At 33.1% G+C, this 23,219-nt stretch overlaps 1 protein-coding gene across 2 annotated transcripts in view; it reads left to right on the forward strand.

Annotated features, from left to right (window-relative positions):
- The first annotated feature begins 461 nt into the window (after positions 1 to 461).
- LOC131843274 (OTU domain-containing protein 7B-like) overlaps positions 462 to 23,219 on the forward strand; it is a 31,289-nt gene continuing 8,531 nt past the window's right edge. Inside the window, exons 1-4 of one of the 2 annotated variants that reach the window (XM_059191907.1) lie at positions 462 to 659; positions 7,547 to 7,604; positions 13,453 to 13,593; positions 18,951 to 19,101. In XM_059191907.1, the coding sequence (XP_059047890.1) occupies positions 7,562 to 7,604; positions 13,453 to 13,593; positions 18,951 to 19,101 (335 nt within the window). In that variant the 5' untranslated portion in view covers positions 462 to 659; positions 7,547 to 7,561. The remainder of the gene's footprint in view (positions 660 to 7,546; positions 7,605 to 13,452; positions 13,594 to 18,950; positions 19,102 to 23,219) is intronic. The other variant, XM_059191908.1, reaches the window with a different exon arrangement.

A 23,219-nucleotide genomic window follows, 5' to 3' on the forward strand; every position in this document is an offset into this window, starting at 1 on the left:
ATAATGTAATATATATTACGCAATGTTATTCAATGAATTTATAGATTAATGTCCTGACAAATTTAAATTTATACAAAATTAACAAAATATATATATATATATATATAATGATGTTCCAATAATTGGGTATGATAGTGCTATATTTTGGCTATTTCGATATATCTCAATCCGTTGCGTTATTCTTTATATAATATTTCACCTGGTCATCAGTCATTCCTCTTCAATAAATTTGCTAAAAAATATAGTTTATTATAAGAAAAGGTCAGTATCTACAAGCAATTGATTAAGTGAAAGAAAATAAAAAACTGTATTTGCTTTACTTACTTACTTACTGCTTTATGCGCAATGGTTGTAAATATTATTTAAAGCCATAGTCGACATTTTTATCATCGATAAACATATTGCATATCTCTATTCAAATGTCAAACTAGTGTCAACTTACAACTGACTGATAACTTCCTTTTGTTAGTACTTTGTATATTCGTCTATGGATTTTCGCACTTTACTCGTGCAGTAGAAAGTGGTCTATTTGTAAATATTGTAAAATTGTAAATAACAATTGTGTTTTACGTTTTTTGATCTGAACAGTGATTTTTCACAACTGTTAAAGTATTTTATGGATCGAAATCGCCTGGAAACAGCTTCTGGATCCCTAAAAGGTACATTAATTTGTTAATACGCAAATATTATAAACACCTGGCGCATTGATTTATCGAATGTTTTCTGTTAAAGATTTTAGTTGTAATTATTTGTTTCGATACAAGTATACAAGCAAAAAAATCTTAACTCCGTAATTGTATTTCGTAGTTTTCGTTGCCGTCTAAAATATAACCTTGAACAACAATTTACAGTGACATCGGTGGGATGAATTCGTCCTCAGCCCTCACGGCCAAATATTTCACTAATCTTGTTCACCAGATGTTTATTCGTGATATTTAATTCTAAAAGATTATTTTATTGTTTAATTATATGAAATAATATAATTAAATTTTAATATCTTATTATAGTAGTGTAAATTCCCATTGTATTAGATATACGTGTAAACATGACACCATTCATATATCAGTTTTGTGGTTTTATATGTTATCAGATACGATCTATATTCTCTACATACAACAATAAAACTATAAATATTTACCTTGTCCATGTATATGTTACACTGACTCTGTGGCATGAAATATTTAAGAGAAATGTGAGTAACATAATAATATAGAAAAAAAAACTGTATTGTTATGTCCTAAAATGAGTAATTTATAAAAGAATATTGTAAAAAAGGTCTATAGGTTAATAATATAATTACTTACTAATATTTGTTTATTTCACCTGTTTACAGTATGATATTATCATACTGTAAAGCCTTGAATATTTTAGTTTTAATTTTGCGACTTGCTTTGCAAGTTGCATATTAGTTAAAGAATGAAGCATTAAAATTACAGACAAGATGAAGATATTTTAGTCCACCTAATGACACACTATGATGTTCATTAGGTAATCCATCAGCTCCATTGAATAATAAAAAAAAACAGAAATGTCTAGTCCTAAAATCAGAAATTGTTATCTAAACATAACTGTGTAATAATACGTCATATACAATGTGAGTGTAAAATAGATAATTATATGTCTGATAAGCAAATCGAATGCCAAATCAATGAAACTACTATTCATCCACGAATTAGTCATCAATAGATATAATACAAATAAACTACTTATTCCATTTCCTCACAAATACAAATCTATCATATTACATTTTCTTCCCTCTAAAATAGTAACATGAAAGAGAAACATTCTCTTCCTTGGTTCATACTAGTTTTCTGGGAGAATAATTCTATTTTGTGAGTTTATTACAACTGTCAGATATAATTATGATAGCTATAATCTTCTATTTATTTAAAACTAGCTGTGCTTTGGTTTCACCCGCATGAAATTTGTAGTTTATGTGTTATTTTAATACTTTATAGCATTACACTAACATTTTAATACTATATATTAAAGCTACATAATATTACTATAAACTTTTGTCAAAATTCTTCTAGTACATTTTGCATGAAAGTCGAACAAATGTCCATAATATAATCCATAATCCCAAATTTTCACATTTATAATATTAGTAATATGTTACAGAGTTTCATATTATTTCTGCTGAAAATATACATAACATGCTATAAATATTTTGAAATGTAATAATCATTGGTAAAAAACATGTTTTACAATCCTTTCAATTAGGTATTGTATTGTATAGTAACCTGGATAGTCTCCAATGAGTGCTCTGTCGAGATTACCATTACTAAACTGTCCTACTCCCTGCCCTCCTGGTATTCTTTATTTTTATGTGCATTCATGTACTGTAGTTGTGATTGCCACTATAGAACTTAACCTTTTACTCGCATATCAGTCCCAAAGTCTCTTGTATCAGTTTTGATCACATAAATTTTCATAATATGTACATTTCAGAATACATATTATGAGTCATTATTTATGGAACTGTATCACTATATAAGAAATAGGTATATAAGGAATGACTTATCATTACAATAAAGGCAAACTGTTCACATAATATGGAAAGTCAATAAACATACAGATGTTAAAACATTAATATAAACAATTACCAACCCCATACCTACATAATGGTGCTCTGAATCGTGCCAAGGGTCCAGTCGTAAGCTACGCTAGTCACGTATATTTAATTTCACTAGGTTACTGTGTGGCCCAATTCTGTTTTGATTACACACTGGCATGTAATAAGAAATCCCGGCAAAGTGCGAGAAGGGACTCTGACGCGGAAGGGACTCTGCCGACTAAATATTGTAAGTAGATTTATATTTCCTTTATATAATTATTTAAATAAATATTAGTGATGTTCTTTAAGAAGTTGAAGTAAAGTAAATTTCTTGTGTCGCATCATAATTTCAATATGGATCTTTTAGCAATTTATTCTTTCGAAATATTTCGAATTATTTCCTTCAGTATCATATACTATTATTATTTAAAAATCCACTTCAATTTCGTAGTAAGGGTTAGTGGTAATATCTTTGAAACATTTGCAGACTACATGCCCAGTCTTATTTTAATTTTTTGGCCAGATGACAGGTGACAAAGTAAAAAGGATTCTTCTTGTTTCATTGGGATTATCACTGTTAGCTGTATGACAAAAGGCTGGTCCTCTACATTATAAATACTTTATACATAAAAATAACTAAGCATTTTCTTTCAAACATAACGCAATACCATCTACCGTGAGTTCTTATCGTACATATGTATGTAACAAAACGAAGTTCAATGAAACAATTGCCGCGTGCCAGTACAACTTTCCCTGCCAGTGACACGTTAAGAATACCAATCTATCATTATATATCACGTAGTCGTGTGAACAGAACAGTACAGTATAGGTAGTTGTCTATAAAACCATAATATTGACTTCATGAAACGTATGATTGGTAATTTGAACAACTATGTTTGCGTGATTAGAATTTTTTCCACGTCCCAATTTCTATGTTGAATGTGAAAACATTTGGTTTAAAAAATAAAAGCTTGTTATACTTTCGTTTACGTTTCGCTTCTGACCTATTACCAAAATTGGACCATCACTAAACGCAAAGAAACATTTCAATTTTTTTTAACTTTATACTGTCTCACAAAAATGTTCCATACGAGATTGTTACAATACTGAATAACAATAATAGCTTCTATTCTTGCACAAATATAAAATTCTGTTTATCTACTACTCGATCACATTTTTTCTCAATAATCGCATTCGTGTATTTCTTTCTTATATCTTTTATATTACTACTATTTTTGCTTCGTTTACGTATTTTCTTCTCAAAATACCGGTTCTGGCTACGCTAAATTTCTTATATCAATCAGCTGTTCCAATACAGTACAGTGGATTAGATTAAAACCGATTTTCAGAATAGGTTATTCAGGCTATTCTATACTCCACACAAAATCTTTAAGTTTAACAATATTAAAATGTACGATAACTTAGTAAAACTGTGTCCTTACTTACGAGGATTCATAACGAAATATTGATTAAAATGTCGTGTCTTTTTCAATTCGTTGGAGCAGAGATTTATGTGAAAGTCACTGAACCGTTTCTACATAAATGTATTAGAATGATTTGAAAGCTACGTACTTTAACAGGGAAATTTAATGCAAACGTAGCTGATGACATTTTTTATAAACGCAATTTATTGTAAAAACAAACTTCCAATGTGTAAGTCAGGTGTTAATGTTTTATACCTACCTCACAATTAGGTACTTTAAGTTAACCCAGAGTTAACTCCAGAACATTTTAATTTAACTCAAAACGAGAATACACTTGGTTAAGTTAGTTTTCTTCCTTTTCGAACATCCCATATGTAACAAAACGTGTAACTCATAAACATTCCGTAAGAGAAAATTTATATTTATAAAAACACTCGGCGAATCTATTTACGGTACAATAATGGAAGCTATATTATTTTCTACGTACACTTAAAATGGTTCCGATGTTTTTAAAGTTAAAATGTTGTGTCCGATAAAAATCAAAGACTGTTTACTCTATCAAGTTTTAATTCGTGAACGATTAAGTATGTATATAGCCTATTTTATTACACCGGAATGTATACATTTGATATTATTGTGTTCCACTATTATGAGATACTTAGACAAGCTGTCAAACTGAATATTGTAACTTGTATTTTTTAACTAGACCACAATTTTTTTTTATTTATACATATTAGGTATCTTCCCTCGATCGATAAATCACGTTTGAAATATATAAATAAATTAAGTGAATTGTAGGCGACCCTGTGTAGCATTAAATAATATGTGATAAGTCATTTTGACAATGGTAAATTACGTCGACACAATAAACGTTTATGGTCACTTTCATGAACAAACAACAAGGAGACTTTCATGAACAAACTTCCCACAGTTTAATGCTACTTCTGACTTATTCATAATATTCTATAATAGCTAATATATAAAATCCGAAGTTCAGTCGTTAACATAATTATTTTCTTTTATATTTGCAAAATGTTCATCCACTTTGCATACAAGACCGATCACTACTCATAATAATGATTGTATTATTTACGCCACTTTTTCTGTAGATAGAGGAGACTAATAGAATATTTTCAAATGAGATTAGATATTAATTTAATTTAAATCTATTAGAAATTCTAAGTCTTATTCCTGATTCCTTTATTAAGGCAACTGTTTTTTTATTTAAGCAAATATTAGCAAATTGTTGCCTAGTTATTTGATTAGATTAGAATAGATGATGTACAGTATTTGGCTACATTTATGATATAGTGTTTTAATGACGAAATTCGAGATCCAATTGAATAGAACTTATCGAGTATAAATAATACAAATTATTTCCTCGAGAAAAAATGGTCTCAATTTATTTTACCTCTCATACGAAAACTGGATGACACTCGACTCTTTTTACTTAAAAATTGAAATGATTCATTTCAAATCTCCTTAGAATTTGCCAATTCATTTAATTTGATCTTTAGCTTTTGTACAGGACATCGCATTAGTACTTAAGTTGATGGGGATGAAGTGGCCTTTATGTGTTTTTGTTTGAATTAGAATTATTTTTGTTATCATTTTTAGTCTTAAGTCTAAGATTTAAAGTATTGAATCAGAGCCCCATGTACGTAGATTGTTTTAGATAAAACCGAATTCACATGGTATTGTGTGTTTTGTATAAAATGTAGTCGTATCATTTGTGTATTGACGCATGACCATTCATGGTGATCGGTGAGTCAGTCCAGCGTGTAGCAGCATTTGCCTTATCTGTACTGTCAATGTATGCAAATTTGAGTTTTTTTTATAAATAAATGATAACCTATACGCTAATATTAATCATATTTCTTTTATTGTACGTTACGTTAGGTTGATTTTCTTTTATCATTTACAAATGCTAATATCAAATGGTTTTCTTAGAAAATCATGCATTTTGCTCTTATTAGATCACATGGTGTTAAATTCATTTACACGTCAAATTTGGTTCGCTGTTTTATATGGTGATAGAATTTAATAATAGTTACTTGGCTAATTAACGGAATGATCTTAAATAAAGATTATGTATGAGTCTAAATTACGAATTGCGTTGTTGGTTGGTATACCATACTCTTTAGCAAGTGGTAGGTGGAGAAATTATATTATCATCCTATCAACATTCACTAGTGCTTCGCCAGCATAGACCATGGTGTTTCCTCTTTTGTCATTATTGCCACAAAAAAATTTCCATCATGCGATACTCTCGTCATCACAAGTTGCTGGGTATGCGTTTTATTATAGAATTTCGGTAGGTATTAAGAAATATTTTGAAATGGTTTTTATTGTAGTTTCGGGAGGACTGGAAACACTAGTTGAATATTCTAAGATGCAATATTGGCGGTTTCATCTTTGAAATCGCGTTGATCGAAAGATCGAAAGGATGAACCTACTCAAGTTGAATAAATTTAATTTGATACACGGGAATATATTACTAAAAGACAGGATTCTCAGGGTTATTTTATAAAGTAGCAGCACCATTCTATATTAAACATGGCGTGGGTGAGACTACAACTCATTATTGTACACATGTATACATATTAACTTATTCGTCATTTTCAATTCTGCCAAATATATGTATGTAATAAACACCGCTTGACCGTGACGAAATGTATAACGCCATCACGTGGGCATTAATTGGCGCAGTTGGCGAGCAGAGACCATTAGTCCCTGATCATTTTTGGAAGCGTTTTTGATAAATTCAGGTCACCATAAAAAAGAAATATTTTTATGAGATTGCTATCCTTTAACATTAATATGTGCATATTTTTGGTGGAGCGATCGTTCAAATTTTCCGTAACTTATTTTATACGGTTTTAAAATCCATACAAATAACGATGTCCATAATTGATATTATAAAATAAACAAAGCACGCATAACAGCTTAGTCCAAATTCAACGCATGAGATGTAACGCGGGCATCACAAAGTATTCTGCTATTTATATAGTGTTAGTCATGTATATAATCAGGTGAGGGTTGCTACTTTCCATCAGGTGGGCGATATGGTTGTTTGCTATTCCAATTACTTACTACTGTGAATGTCATCGTCTTTCAGTATAATATTGTAAGTTATTTTCTTTTCCAAAAATAAACTTCTTAATTAATGCTGCTACAGTAGAGTTATTTTATTCTCCATCGCCTTTTTAAAACACTTATTAGGTTACTCGATGATATACAGTTTTTTTTTTTTTGCAATTTTCCCGATCATGTTATGAGCTCATATCATGTTAAAGCGACGGGAAACACGGAAAGTGATTTAGTTAGTGGCAATGACTTATTTAAGTCTACGACTTCATTAGTCAATTAAACGATTAGTAATATTAGACAAACCACTGATGAAATGATGACTAAGAACGTAGAACTGTCACTGTCAGCGGTACTTGCTCTCGAAAATGTCCCCTCAAATTGTACCGTGAAATCGAACACTAATTATACATGGGTCATATTATTAGTTTAACATTTACTAGATAACTACCAATTGGCATAAAATCATTTGTTGCAGGATACCTAATTTGAGATGGTGATGGAAGCAGATCCTATTGCTGGAAAACGTACCGATGGTAAATACAGTAATTAAATGTTACGATTATTAGCCAACCATTAAAATTATTAGAATATATACGTATAATATATTATTCCAGTATTTACTCTACTGCTACATTGCCAAAATTATAAATTCTTAATCCTTCGCATTGGAGTCGTAGCTCGGACGCCACAGTGTATGATGTCAGATGTGTATTAAGCTATAAGCGACGATTACCATTTACAATTACGTGGGCCGTCAGTTACTTTAGTTTTAAAATGTAATAAAAGAACTTCTATTGAACGAAATAAGTTCTATAATGAAGTCCTTATAACCCAACCCAATAAATTAAAAAAATTATAACAACTCTTTCCTGACTTTATCATTGACGTTCTTATTCATCAGCTATATCAGTGAAGTAATAATATATTATAGTTACATTTTAAAATGATATAAGCAGTAATAATGTTTAAAAGATTCTTTTGGTAACAAAAGATAAGCACTGCAAAGAAATTATATGTAGCCAACCTGATCCTACTACGAAATTATATTTTATAAATACTAACACAACAAAGCTGAGAATACATATAAAGCAGAAACAGTCTGAAACATTTGGTTATGCTTAGTGCCACATATTAGCCTACTTGGCCCCGATATCGACCCGGTCTTCGAAAATTAAATAGCCACTAACGATATACACACGTAATTAAGACCAGTATATTTAGTCTTTGTGTTAAATAGTGAGACAAAACTGTAAGATAAAAAGAAGACTGATGTTCTGATTTTATCATATCAGAAGTAAACAATAGTAATCAGAAAGGAATGTTGCGTAAACATATGATTACAATGAGACGATTGGATGTCAATAATGGAGAAACTAATGTTATGATATTTCTGATAAGATCTCCAAAAGATAAAAAAAACGATACACGTCCATTATTATGTATATCAACTGATAAACTCAACCTAAGGCCTACCCGACTTGGTATTGCTTAAAATTCATGAATTTTGTATAAGTCGAGGTGGCTTAAATATTTTTATATTGGTTTCGGTGGTTACACCTAAGATAGTTCTATATATCGAGTTTATCATATGTAAGTGAATTATAATTTTCTGTATTTAAATTTGAGAAAATTCAACTCTGGAGAGAAAATTTTAAGATTCAACCTGATTTTAGGTACCATAAGATATATTAAAAATTTGCATATAGAGTAAAAATTTGTATTTAGGCAAAACCGGCCGTTTGTATACCGCCAGTAATTTGCATTGGGATTACTTTTGATTAAAATTCGTTAATTACATTATTCATACTTAGACTTTAATATTTTGTATATTATATACTCTTCAAACAATCGAGAAAATTCTAACGTTGTAAACCACAGCCATGCCATTCAAACTATAGAAATTGCAAATTCCAAAATACTAAAAACTTGATCAATATAAATCAATAAAATAATATTTTGGAAACTGTCAAACACATCATTATTATTTATAATTGACGTAATGTCGTTCTACTTTAAGGAATATCCCACTCCGCCCACGAAGATGAGTCGTTGCCCCAAATTTTAGCAACATGTGATGCTGCTATAAATATCGAACTAATGTCTGTTTTGTTTCACCAAGCCGAGCAAGTTACGAACTACTTACTTTGTATTTATTTATTTATACTACTTCTGTCAACTGAATTCCGACTCATTTACAATTTTCTTCTATATTAGGCTCATTTATGATACGATCGTGTGGAGAAATTCATTATTGCCCACATATTTCTTTACTTTTCCCATAATAATCATTTGCGGTTATCGATAAAATGGAAGGATAAAAAGGAAGAAAAGCTTTTCTTAATTCTCTATCATCTCGTCATTTATACACTTTCTATCCCTATGATTTAAGCAGACAGCAGCTATACATATTTATATATAAGACTTTCTCAATATTTTCTACATTTTTCATCATTTCATCAATGTATTATATGATCTTACCAAGACACGATTTCAAATTTCTTAGATATCGCTCCCTATTTTTGTAATTCTGTATATATTAATCTTTATCTTGTTCATCCTTGTTACAAGACATTTGAGTTTCAGTCATACGCACTCCACTTTCATTTGTCCGTAGCTATGTACCAATTTAGATCAACCTCTAACCATTGTAGTTCCTTGTAAATTCGTCACAGTAGATCGACTGAGCTAACTTCTTTCTCACCGTGTCATCTTTCATTGGTTCCCTAACAACGTTAACCGTTAGTGCAGCGAGGATATTAATGCAACTTATCCACAAAAAAAGGTGAACCGACGCCTGATTCTTTATAACGTATATAATTTGAAACTCAATATCCCTACTAATATTATAAATCCGAAAGTGCGTCTACCTGTTTGTTTGTTACCTTTTCACTATTAAACTGCTAATTTATTTTAATTTTTGTAGAGTATTAGAGTATGCATTATTTTATTATGCGAAAGAATTTGTACGCATGTTCAATTAAATTAGAAATTAATAGGAATTGTCATTAGACCGTATCGTAATATGGTCCAAATACGTATTTGAATAAATAATTATTAGTACGTTTTCAAGTTATGCAATGTAGGCCTATTAAGTAATAGATATCGAGGGAATCGTCAAACTATTAATATTGTAATACCCTTGAGCAATTCCTTACATCCTTTCCAAAGTCAGAACGGTCGTCGAGTTTCACTGCACTTATGAGGATTACGTGTGTATATTTAGTAGGCTTTGTCTAATGTCCGTAATGTATTAGTGACTTTATGATAATTGATATTGCAAATATCTATACTAAGGAACTTGTCCTCACTAACTGACTGATCTATTTCTTTATTTACGTGTTACGTATTACGTATTGGTTCTTATATAATATGTAGAAAACGTAACGCTGCATTTCTCATTGCAAGACACACACAATTTTTATAACAATTCCATTGATGAACTTTGTACAATGTTATACATGTCAATTTACATCAACATCAGATGAGAACATTTAACTGTTTCATATTTTTTGGACCCATTAGTGCATTATTTCTAGAGCCTGTTTTTTTTTAGTTTTTGCATTTACCTTTTATCATTGGGTTATTTATTAATGTCATTTAAAGTATTTGTGCGACCTATTTGGCCTACTATTTTTTATGTGACCTTCCCACAATGATCACTATATGTATTGTATTTGATTACTTTTGTATGCTTTAACTAGTTTTATTCTATATATATATAAGGGCTAAGAGTTTGTTAATTTACCAGTGCGGTCTAATAAATCTTTGTTGCATTTGATAGCCCAATTCTTGAGGTTGATGTTATAGGTTGTTAAGCTCAACCTCACGCTACCAACCTTATAAGCCAAAAAAATAAGAGGTCATAATGGAATGTTGAAAATTAAGTAACTACATATATAATTCGAAACCATGGTATGATGGTATACGAGGTTGGCCACCATATCTTTTAAATAAAACGCGGCGACGAGTGGAACCGCGCGACACAGTTAGTAAACTATACAACTAAATGTACAATGTAATTTATTCCGTATCACCATAGCCATTGTAGTTCACATCCTGCGCTTTGCTTCACCGATCACTTTGTTTGGTTCAATGTTACACAGATTTGGGTACAGGCCCAATTCTGTTTGCATCTAAATAGGTGAATTTATTGTTTGGATTTGACAATTTATTGCTTTCAATCAAACTTGATTTTGTAGTATAGAAAAAATAAATTATAACAATTTCGATTGTGAGGTGGTTTATAACACTGCCTTTGTATCGACAAAGGCAGTGTTATAAACGTGTGTGGGGATCGAACGCATGACTATCGAGTCATGCGTTCGATCCCCTTAGAATAATTGTGTTTATGAATATGTCTGTATATGGATGTTTCTAGTGTGCATTATTCAGATATAATTATTTATTACTATTTAATAGGATTTTTATAAACATGAAATCAAGTTCTCATAAGAACGACCTAACCATGATCCTGTCACAAGGACCTTTAGCTATCAGTGCACCGGCTAGTGGGTCAATTACAATACCCTTCCTCCTTCCCCGAATTATTCAGGTTTATTATTTTTTTTTTTTTATAAAATACGATAACTCCAGTTGTAACTTACTTGCATTGAGTAAGACCTTACAATATAACTTCTAAGAACAGGTTGTGTGTCTCGTGATGAAACAGTAATCTCTAGGTTGTCTATTGTTCGTGACACACTTCAGTTAAGGAAGTGGACAGTGGGCGTCGGCTGCGGTATCACATAAATGAACTATTCTCGTGGTCTATGCTTTATGACGCTGACATGCTTTCTGATTACATTAGGGTATAAGTTAGGTTAGATTAGTAATGGATTCGTATGTTACCAAAAAGTTATAAAATTCGACAGTTCTTTTTCCTCCTTCATTCATCCTGCGGTATTTACTGCTGTATAATAATATCTCTATGCACTATTGAATTTCATATTTCATGTGATACAAATAAAAAAAATTGTGTTCTAATTTTAAATTAGCAGCTAGTATAATTATAATAATAATATTCCTACAACGTAGTCTTGATTGGATTTCAGTTACCTGCTTTATATTTAATGTCTTCTATCAGTTTATGTATAATGTATATGGTACTATAATTTTGCTACAATTGAAGTTGTTCTTCAGCAAACGTATAGGAATAACATAAAAGGAAGAGGTTCTAAATTCGACTGTATTTTTATGTGTAACACCCATAAAAAATACTCATAACTTTTTCCAATAAACCGAGTTAGATAAAATATTTTGTTATTTGAAAGCTTTGCGTTTTTCGCGTGTGGTTTAATATAAATTTTGTCAATATCTGACCAGTATTTTTTGAGTAATAACAGACTTTATTTCACTATATTGGGTTCATAATGCCGTTGAAGTCTGTTTTTTTCTGGCTTGAATACGGTATTACTCGTTTAACAAAATCATAAATCTATAAATAAATTTGATAATGAGACAATACAAATTCATTCTATTTTCAAACTGTTATTCACTTTGTAGACGAAGACAGAGAGACAATCATAAGAGTAGAACTAAAAATAACGCGATTACATCAAAATACTATATGATTCACTGTGCAGGCGTCAAATACTCGTTTTTAGCTGCACATGCAATAATTATACTTAATATTTAAAAATAATTTATTTTAAATCCTTTCTAAATCCGTACTGAATTTTGAACATGTAAGACCAAGTCTTTATTATTGCGCGGTCCTTTCTGCGTGGAATTTACTTAGTCTATAACTCGCTGTTTATCTATTTATTTATCACTGCTAGATCGATCAAGTATTGTTTTAGTTTATCCATAACAAACATACCATAAACAAAACCTTTCCTCATTATTACATTAGTGTAGATGTTGTTGTTGAGTTTATGCAAATCATATAATTGTTTGTTAAGTACACATTGTAATTTGTTATAGGTACAAAGGTATAAATATAAATCTAGTCTAGAATATAAAAGATCTAGATTAACCTACCATATTCAGATCAGATCACGTTATCTGGCAGAGGAGTCACGTGTCTCTAGAAGCGGAGTGCATGAGACTGCAACTGTGGTGTCGTGCACTGTATTAATATCGAGTAATTAAAACTATATTTATAAAAATAGGTACCGCTTTTATGAAAATAAAACCAGAATTAAATCTATGTAATGCAAACATTCTAAAAAGGAAGAGTTTACACAATTTCGCGCAAAATCGCTTTTGTCATGCTTACACATGAGGACAAAATCTTTAAAGTGAATTTATGCAAACAACTGCTCTTCGAATATGCCGTGTTAAATAAATTGGTTACTTTTACTAAATTTCATACAAAATAATTTTATGGTAAATGACGCTATTCAAAATTATTTGAATAAAAATAATTTTATTTCTTTCCAGAAAGGGGCCCGGGAACGTCGCTGAGGCCGCGGGCGGGGGGTGACGTCATTACCGCAGACCGATCCGTTACTGTCAGCTCGTTGGACCTCACAATGCCATTCACAGCGCCCTCTAATCTAGTACTCACACCGGCACCCGAATGTAAGTCTTACATGTATAAGATAAAATATATTTTAGTACACCATGTGTCTGTAAAGCAGTCTAGACTTTTAAGTATTCAAATCAGTATCCTTGAAATACTAAGTACTTCCTTTATTAAACTAGCGATAGTCTTACTATTCATCTTGACTCATTACAAATTCATAACATAAATCTGCTCATTGAATGAATACAGTAAGTAAGTAAGTATCGGCTAAATAAAGTTTTCCCATAGGATTCAAGTACCTATGTGTACATCTATATATGTAAATGAAAATCTATTGTAAAAAAGCAACTTCACAATGGCTGCACAATTTTTTTTTGGTTGTTTGTGTGAAAAAAATACTGAACCAATATGTTAGAAAAATCATACGAAAAATTGATAATTTCAGGTGTCATAATCGTAACAGCTGATACAATTTGATTGTTCATCGGTTAGTCAATAAAATTACGCATTATTGGATTCAGTTATATGTCAAATAAATACCTTGTTTTTGTTGTTGTGAAAAAGTACACCCGTGCGAAGACGGGGCAGGCAGCTAGTTGTAAATAATTCAACAAGCAATTTCCAGTCACGCACTCGAGTAGCAATTTCAGTGGCGCACCCCAACAATGCTATGGAAACACCTGAATATTGTTTTATAAATTTCGATTTCTGTGGTTAAATTAGAATTCTATTCAAACAAAACAATATATATCTCTAATTATTTTTTATGTGTGTTTGGAACACATAAGTTATGGTTTATAAATGATCCTCATCTTCATCTACACCGGCTTTTTTCGAAAAATAATAGTTAATTAAAAAATAATAGACAATCCTCATGATCTTAGTGATCAAAATCTTAGTGTCAAATTTCATTAATTGTAAAATATGTTCAGAATTTTAGTCATGAAAGCTAACAAACAGACAGACAGACATACTATCGCATGTATAATGTTATTTAATATAGATTTCGCAATATAATAGTTGTCAATATTTTTTCTTTCCTCTATATTCCAAAAAATAACTCTACGCAAGTTCTGTCGCCAATGTATTCTATCGCAAATGCTAATTCCTATAGTTGGCTAGTTAACCTTAGAGAGTTCAAACTACTCATGACCTAACGTTTACCCTCCAAGCCAAGGACGTGGCCGTTGACCATAAAAAGTGCTTTCGCTGTCTGTCTGCTAACGCTGTAACATTCTTTTATTTTTTATCACAACTATTGAAACTACTGAGTCACCAACCATTTATTATTTAATACAAAAGAAACTTGTACCTGCAGAAAATTAAAAACCGTAAAGAAATAGAAAACAGAATTAAGAACCAATCCACATATTCTTAATACTCAAAATTATTTCCATTTTAGAAATAACTTTTATATGTATTTATTCCAGAAAAGAATAAATATTAAAACAATACAAAAGATTTAACAACTCCTTTAAAAAATTAAGAATCTCATTACTTATAATTTTTCCTCATTTAAAGCATTCTTTTTAATCCTGATTACCTAAAAGATTGATTCGCATTTCCCTATGAGAATAATAGCCAACCAGCATAGTGTAACTATGTTCGTCTCATATTTAACACTCATTCTACTCCGTTCTATCCTTTTCTGTCCAGCCCGTTAGATTGAGGACTCACTCCCCACTTGCATTCGGAGCATTCAAACACACGGCAGCTACAAATTCTCTGTCAAATCCCATTTTCTTTCCCTTTAAGTTCTTATTGACTTTTTTAACTCATGGTACCTTTTTTCCGGTATTGTTTTGAAAAATATGTTCATTATTAAATATAATTATGTATAAACTACCTACACATTTATGTTTATTATGTGCGCCACCTAGCCTTTTCTTATCTTTACGTACACTATCCAAAGGTAATCTGGAAGAAATTACTTAGCGATAAGATCGCCTTCTTCTGTATCCATAATGTATTACTAATACATGTTTTAATTGTTTTCTTTATTGAGTATAAATGAACAAAAAATATGTAAATTTCGCCAAGAACAAAAATGGAATAGATAATGCGCAACGGTACCCTTCATATCTAAAATCGATTAAAAAATAATTGAAAACGATTGCTGGAGCATCATTTTTTCAGCTAGACATTATTTACTGTTAGGTATATACATAGACTCTGATATTGATTGCCGAATACTATAAAGTACAGCGAGTACGAACCTTATGGTTCAATAGCGTAATAAATATTGCATTACATCAATAAAACATACATATTGTACAATAATAAATCATGAATATCTCATAAGCATAGTAATTGTTACGTCAACAGGTTTGCTAATATAACGTATATAATATTTAATCCCTTTTCCTAATGTATTAAAATTGAAGTAATCATTTATTTTTACAAATACAAATTTTCCCTACCATCCGTTCTGTAAATAGACTTAATTTTAAGTACTTTTTACATAACTATATTTAAGTAATTGTATTGTATATGAATTTTACAAATTCAGAGTATATATATATTCAGTCAAGAAGTAAGACCAAAAAATCTAAATAGAGTCTTTTAAACGAAATTTATAAAAACACTTATATATTTCGATTTGTATGAAAACCAAACATGCAAAATGATGTATGAATAATGCAGAACTCATATAAATGGAATGTGTAACAAGTATATTTTGATTAAAAATATATGTCACATTTAGAACTTCCTTTTTTGTTTTTTAAAGATGTAATTTTTTTAAGATTAAATTTATATTACTATTTTTTTTTACATATAATATAATCATTCCTTATATAACTAGTATTTACATAACCTAATTGTACAACTAAGAACTAAAATAAAAAGCTTAAAAAAAAAAAAATAGAATATGATAACTAAAATATATTATTAAAAGTGGTTCCTTTAGGCAACGTTCCGAAGATACTGGCAGCGTTCCCTCTTTGAATAGCTAGATCTAATTCTTTGTCCAAGGTATTTCAGCTTTATCGGTCTTCTGTGATGTCGACTAACCTTTTCGTTATTTCTTTGAAGAGTCTTATTATGTCTCGACACCGAATGGAACAAATTCATATTGATAGACCCCTGTATTTACATATTATGGACTTTTTCAGCCGCTTCACATGCCGCACCAGCTCTGTTGTTGGTTCCATGTAGATGGGATGGTGTTATATCTGCACAGGTGTGCATCCCATACCAGCACCCGGTCCATCTTCCATGGAATCAAACTCATACCGTCCGGTCTCTTACCATCGTCGCTTGCAATAAGTCGGCTCAAGTAGACTTGGTACGTTGACGACTTTGTATAAGGGTCTATCGTATGATATCGTTAACATGCGGCATGTCTCGAGAAACGGCCCGCATTTTTATTATTCCGTGATGTCCTAGTTTGTCGACATCACTGCCACAGGGACATTTATTAGGAGCGCAGACCGGACCAAGCCGTAGACAGGTTGCTATTCGGAGCGTGTCAGGCTCAAGAAATGTTCCTGTATTTGACGAAGGGTACGCGTGAAGCCAGTAGCCGGCCTCAGGCGCACCCACGGCCAAAAGCGTAGCACGCACCGAACCTGTACTACAGCTCAAAAGGTTGTCGTATATCAATTTACAACTTATGTCGTCCCAGCTCCGCTGTGAATTTGGAGATATTGGAAAATTTTGACCTGGGCATGCAATTAAGAAAGCGTTCCTAGCTTCTTCCAAGCCGGCAACTCAAAGTTTGAAGGGTGCCCTTAAAATTTTTTTGAGAATTGCTGAACTATGGACAGAAGATAGGAAAGCTGGTAAAGCGACAGAGGAAATTACCTAATCCCTAAACCACCATATACGGATGGGTAGCTTGGATGCTTGGATCTACAAGATGGCTTGTTTTATATTAAGAACCGATTCTAAAATATTTTTATTAAATCGTTACTTGAGTCAAAAGATTTGGGTATTTCCAGAATGAGCAGCAACGGAGCACATACGTAAATTTTGGGACGAAAAGACAGAATTTTAAGATGCAAAGTGCATAATGTGGACTGATTTCAAGTAGACGGTCAGCAGAATTTAGAAATTTAGCAATTGAATTATTAATATATTCGGAAACAGATTCATCAAAAATTGGAGATCCTAAAAGGTAAAGGGAATTACTGTTAGCTATTTTAATATTTGGAGCCAGAGTATTGAATTTTTGTTTTACATCGTTTAAATTTAAGTCGGTGTTATTTATAAAAAGTTCGCATTTGCTAAAATTAAGCTCCAAACCAATGGCTTCAAATTTATTTTTGATTAAAAAAAGGTCGAAAACACAGTATCCACATCACCTCCCAGAGATCCGACGTCCAACTACCAAACATTAAATTTAGAATTTAGATTTTTTATTATCGGATTTATAGCCAAACTAAAAATTTCAGGCCCAAGGGGATCATCTTTGACAACCTACTTCCGAGGACAGCTCATTAGAACGATATAACAATTTTGTTGGGTCAGCGTAACTGATAGTAGATAATTGTATATTTCCGGTGTGTGTTGTTTTATTTCCGTTAACAGGGTATCCCTATTTACCGAATTGAATGCATTTTTGACATCAATTTTGAGCAACACGTCAGGCTGCCCGTAAGTTGTGAAAGACTTTTGGGCATGGACGGCTGCCTCACATCCTCCTTTTACAGCCGAAGTCTCTTTTAACTGTACGGGTTCGATTCCGAATTTTTTTGTAATATATGTCGAACAGCAATTTTGGAAGCCAGACGTCGTAGTGTTGAACCAACAGCAATTGGTCTTTTCTCCGTCCTTTTTGGTAAGGGCAATGAGGTTCGCCCCGAAAAGAATGGGAACAATTTCTGAATTAACAAGACCGGAATACATAAAGTTGATTAATTTAGTGATCGAATTTACAAGTTGCTCACCTGCATCACCCACAGAATACGATGTTATGGTGAGAAATGTTGGCTTTCAAATATTGGGGTGAGATTCCATCCAAACCTGCAGCCGAACCTGGTTTAAAGGATGAAATGGCATCCGTCACATCTTTGTTTTGAATTTGAAGGCATATTTGCCCTGCTGTTGGTGGGTCGAGAAAAAATGGATTTACTGGAGCTGGAGGATGTTTTGTCCGTAGGGCCTCAAGGGTGTCAGGGGTATCTGGTGATAGCACGTCGTTTGAGAACAAAAGGCGAGCGGCTCCTTTGAGATCTCCGTCGCAGATTTTGTTCTCGATAAGCTTGTTCTGATTGCGAGGGGTATTATGTTTGATTGGAGGTACGGGAGAAGGCGAGGAGCTTACAGCACAGTTATTCTTTATCTTTTGTTTGTTTGTTTAAATGTAATCCTCATACGTCGTGACACAAAAGGGATGAGTCACACACCAAAATGGAAGTAATGTGTTCTTCTTGATTATTATCAGACATATATATAAATTATTGTTCGACAGGCCGCAAGTTATCCCGCGGGATATCTCGCGCGACAGACAATGAGGGGCTCGTCTGGGCGCTTCGCAGTAACACTGAACCTGAACCTAACACCCTCAGCTCTGATCACATACTTCTGTTACCAGATATCTCTGTTTATCCACCAGATTTCAGGTATGTAGCATGTCTTGAATTTATTTATTGTAATTATTATGTAACCGAAATGATTAAGAATACCTTGATAGAAAACCGTAACTATTGCCTATATGGACGGGGTTAGGAATATCACAAAGTATTATGTATGTATTTTTTCAGAGATCAAAGGTGTTATATCTGCCATGTGTGAACCTTCAACACTAACAGAATTTACAAAGGAAGCTATTTGTCGCCAAAAATAGGCGAGACAGCGGTACTCAAACCTACGACTTTGTATAAAGTCTATCTCATTGAATGTAACATTCATTGCCACTTGGGAGCATTTTTATTATTTCTATCCAATGTTGTCATCCAGACACCAATTTATTAATAGAACAGGATAGCACAAGCGACAGTAACCCAATTCCATTGAGGCCTTATTCCACTTCAAGTGTGAATAACTCGAAACGAATCAGCCGGATGAACACCTGTCTCCAAGTTAGCATTGGTCATATCCTTATAATTTAGTCATAATATACACTCGGCAACAAAACTATTAGTAATATTTACGAAATTACCAAATTAGACTAACATGTAATTTTAGATAGTTTAAGGGGGTCTTCCTATGTGACGGCCTGTTTTTTAGGGATATTTTAGGATTTTTTTTCCTACGAAAAATATTTATAGCTTCAAATTTTTTATCATTTATTAACACATATTTGGACATATATTGTTCAGCTAAAAATATTATCAAACTTGCAGCTGCTCATGAACACCCCCGCCTCTAAAAAAAGAGCTCCCACTTCCTCCCCTTTTCCGGCTGATCGGCTTTTCTTAAAAAAAAAAAAACGGCGTTTTAATTTGTAGGCTTAACACACGGAAGACCTTAATCATGAATATAAAAAAAATTGGATTTTTGATAGACATTTGAAATAAAAGTTGCAAATTTTTTTTTTTTTTTTGTTTTTTGCCATGCGTTTACATATATTGAGTGTGCCCTGTAAATTTCAAGTAATTCGGTCCAGCCGTTTCTGAGATACAATGGAGGAAAGTTTGAAAAACACAGTTTTGAGAAAAACGCGTTTAAAGTTTCAAGTCCGTTAAAAACTTTTAAAATATCAACTTACTCTCAATCGGCGATGCCTGGTCCATAGAGTATTCCTTCCTCTTCCTCGTGAAACTCTTTTAAAGCAGATTGTTCAGCTCTTGATCAATCCTGGCTTGTTTAACGACATCACTTACGCGCCGCTCAGAGCGTAAGATTCGCTTTTCATCCCGTTTCTCAACATACGCTTGGGCTTCACGACCAACAGGGCATCCCATAATCGACATAACTTTTAAAATACCTTGAAAACCTTCATTAAAGATAATAACTGCTAAGTAGCTAGCAATTTCAACAACTTTGGACCAGAATGAAGATGTTTAGGAGCGAAAGTCCAAATCAAAGAATTCAAAGATTCATTATTGTTTTGTGTCTCTGCTCCTAAACAACGAATTAATAATTCGTCTTTCGATAAATCTTCGAAAACCGGTTTGATACCGGAATTAGAGGTGGTTTATCGTGATGAAATTGGTCCAGTTCATTATTAGCTTCAGCCTTACGCCATTTACACCAACTATCGCCTTCTGGACAAAATCCTGATCATCTGGATGAATGGCTGAGGGTTTTCATCAGAAGAACATTTGTGATAGTACGTTGCCCAAACTTCCTTTCTCATATCTTCAAGCGAATCTGGATGGCGTCGATTTCCTAATCCGTAGAATTTTGTAATTTCTTGGATAACTTTAAGAAGTTTATTCCTTTTCTGTTTAAGTCTGTAGAAACGTGTCTAAACTTGTATAAACAAATATATTAATGATGTTAAAGCCGGGTACACATAGGCCCGGTAATCTAACTGCCAACTCACCGCTCCGAACCGCTCTTTATTTTACCTGCTGTATCTTTAAAACGACTTCGAATTTTCTAAAATCGCTTTACTACCGTATTCTAGACATGTTAAGGGAGCAATTTATGAAAAAAAAAAATCGATTTTTTCAACCCATCACATAGGAAGACCCCCTTAAGCCTAAAATTACCTATTGCGTCCAATATAGAGAGGCCTAAAGCTTGTTTTCTTTCTACAATACAGTTCTTGGTTTTATATTAATAAATATTAAAATACCCGTGCTCTTTACTTGCGGAGTCTTTTTGGCACAACTCACATTGACACTATATGGAAACGAAACAAAGCGTCATGTTATTAAACTTTGTGAGTATATTCATCGCTATTTCCTATATATGTATATGTTTTTATATTTATTATTTCACAATTTGTCAATATGAGTTGTGGCTTATAATTATGTTTAAAACCTTTGTCATTGTGAAAGCAACATACAAGTATAGGGGTAGTATACTTGTATGTTGCTTTCACAATGACAAAAGTTTTTATAAATCCTACATCTATACCGACACTCTCATGTCTAGCAAGAAGATTTGCAGGTGAAACCCTTTTTGGAATTTATTTTTAATGTTGCACTTATGAAATGAAATTTCTATCAGCCATCTTTTCCACCACTGCGCAGAGAGGATAACTCGTTGGCACAACATGCTATAGAGAAGGCCGATCTCCTTGGGTCTCTTTTTGCTTCCAACTCGACACTGGACGATAGGGAGCAATCACCGCCGGTCATCTCGTGGTGTGAGACTTTTGTGCCAGAGGTAAAATTTACCCAAAAGCTGGTACGTAAGTCTCTTTTCTCCCTTGATATCCACAAGTCGAGTGGGCCTGACGGTATTCCTGCTATTGTGCTCAGGACGTGTGCACCTGAGTTGGCTCCATGTTAACGCGTCTTTTGTACTGCTTTACAGGTGTAGTCCCGAAACTTTGGAAGACGGCTTTGGTTCATCCGATCCCTAAGAAGGGAGATCGCTCAGATTTAGCTGTAATAATCAGCAGCTAACTATAGGCCCATAGCCATCTCAAAGACCATGGAGTCGATTGTCAACCGTCAACTCCTACGATATCTAGAAGTGAACCAGTTGATTTCTGATCGTCAGTATGGCTTTCGCCAGGGTCGCTCAGCTGGTGATCTTCTAGTGTATTTGACACATAGATGGGCAGAGGCTATTGAGAGTAAGGGGAGGTTTTGTTAGTCTGGATATTTAGGCCTTTGATCGGGTTTGGCACAAAGCTCTTCTTTCAATGTGCGAAGTTATGCAAATGGGTCGCCAGCTTTCTCGCTGATCGGAGCATCAAGATCGTTGTCATGGTGCTTGCTCCGACCCACACTCTGTGAATGCTGGTGTTCCACAAGGCTGTGTGCTGTCTCCGAATCTGTTCCTTCGGCATATCAATGTCATGTCATCAATGTCAATCAACAACATTCATTGCTATGCGGATGACAGTACCGGAGATGCTTTGTACAGCGGCCATGCTAATATGTCGCAGACAAAAGTTATAGAGTACCGGAACAAACTTGTGTCCGAAATCGAAACTTCACTCCATCAAGTTTCGGTTTGGGGTCAGGAAAATTGTGTTCAATTCAACCCCAAGAAGACACAAGTTTGCGCGTTTACTGCTAAAAAGAATCCATTTATCGTATCTCCTCAGTTTCAAGACACTCTCCTTGATGTGAAGCCAAATCTCGAGGTCCTTGTAGCCCAAGAGCCCACGACTGCCAGACATACGTCATTTTAGTAAACGTGAAAGTTCTTGTATGTGTGTCCCCTACACAGGTAAGAACGATCCCCAAACATGAAACCTGGATCGTGATTCCTTTGGCAGGTAACAGGTAACAAAGGTGTTGTAAAAAATTTCATATCAAATTCGTTATTTTAAGAAACTCCATATTTTCATATATTGTTCGTAGCATTATTATAACTTGCGCTGCTCATTGCCAGACACTAAGTGTCTGGCAGGTTTCATGTTTGGGGATCGTTCTTACCTGTGTTGGGGACACACATACAAGAACTTTCACGTTTACTAAAATGACGTATGTCTGGCCGTCGTGGGCTCGTGCTCTATTGGCGTTGTTATATCCAGTGACGTTCAGTTTTGCGGTCATTTGGAGGACAAGGCTAAAATAGCCTCAAAAAAGCTTGGTGTTCTCAGTAGAGTGGGACGGTATTTTATGGCGGCCCATCGCTTGCAATTATATAAGGCGCAGATCCGGCCGCA

This window comes from Achroia grisella, unplaced genomic scaffold, assembly GCF_030625045.1.
Source record: "Achroia grisella isolate CSIRO2021 unplaced genomic scaffold, CSIRO_AGI_Agris_v1 utg2946, whole genome shotgun sequence".
Taxonomy (NCBI): domain Eukaryota; kingdom Metazoa; phylum Arthropoda; class Insecta; order Lepidoptera; family Pyralidae; genus Achroia; species Achroia grisella.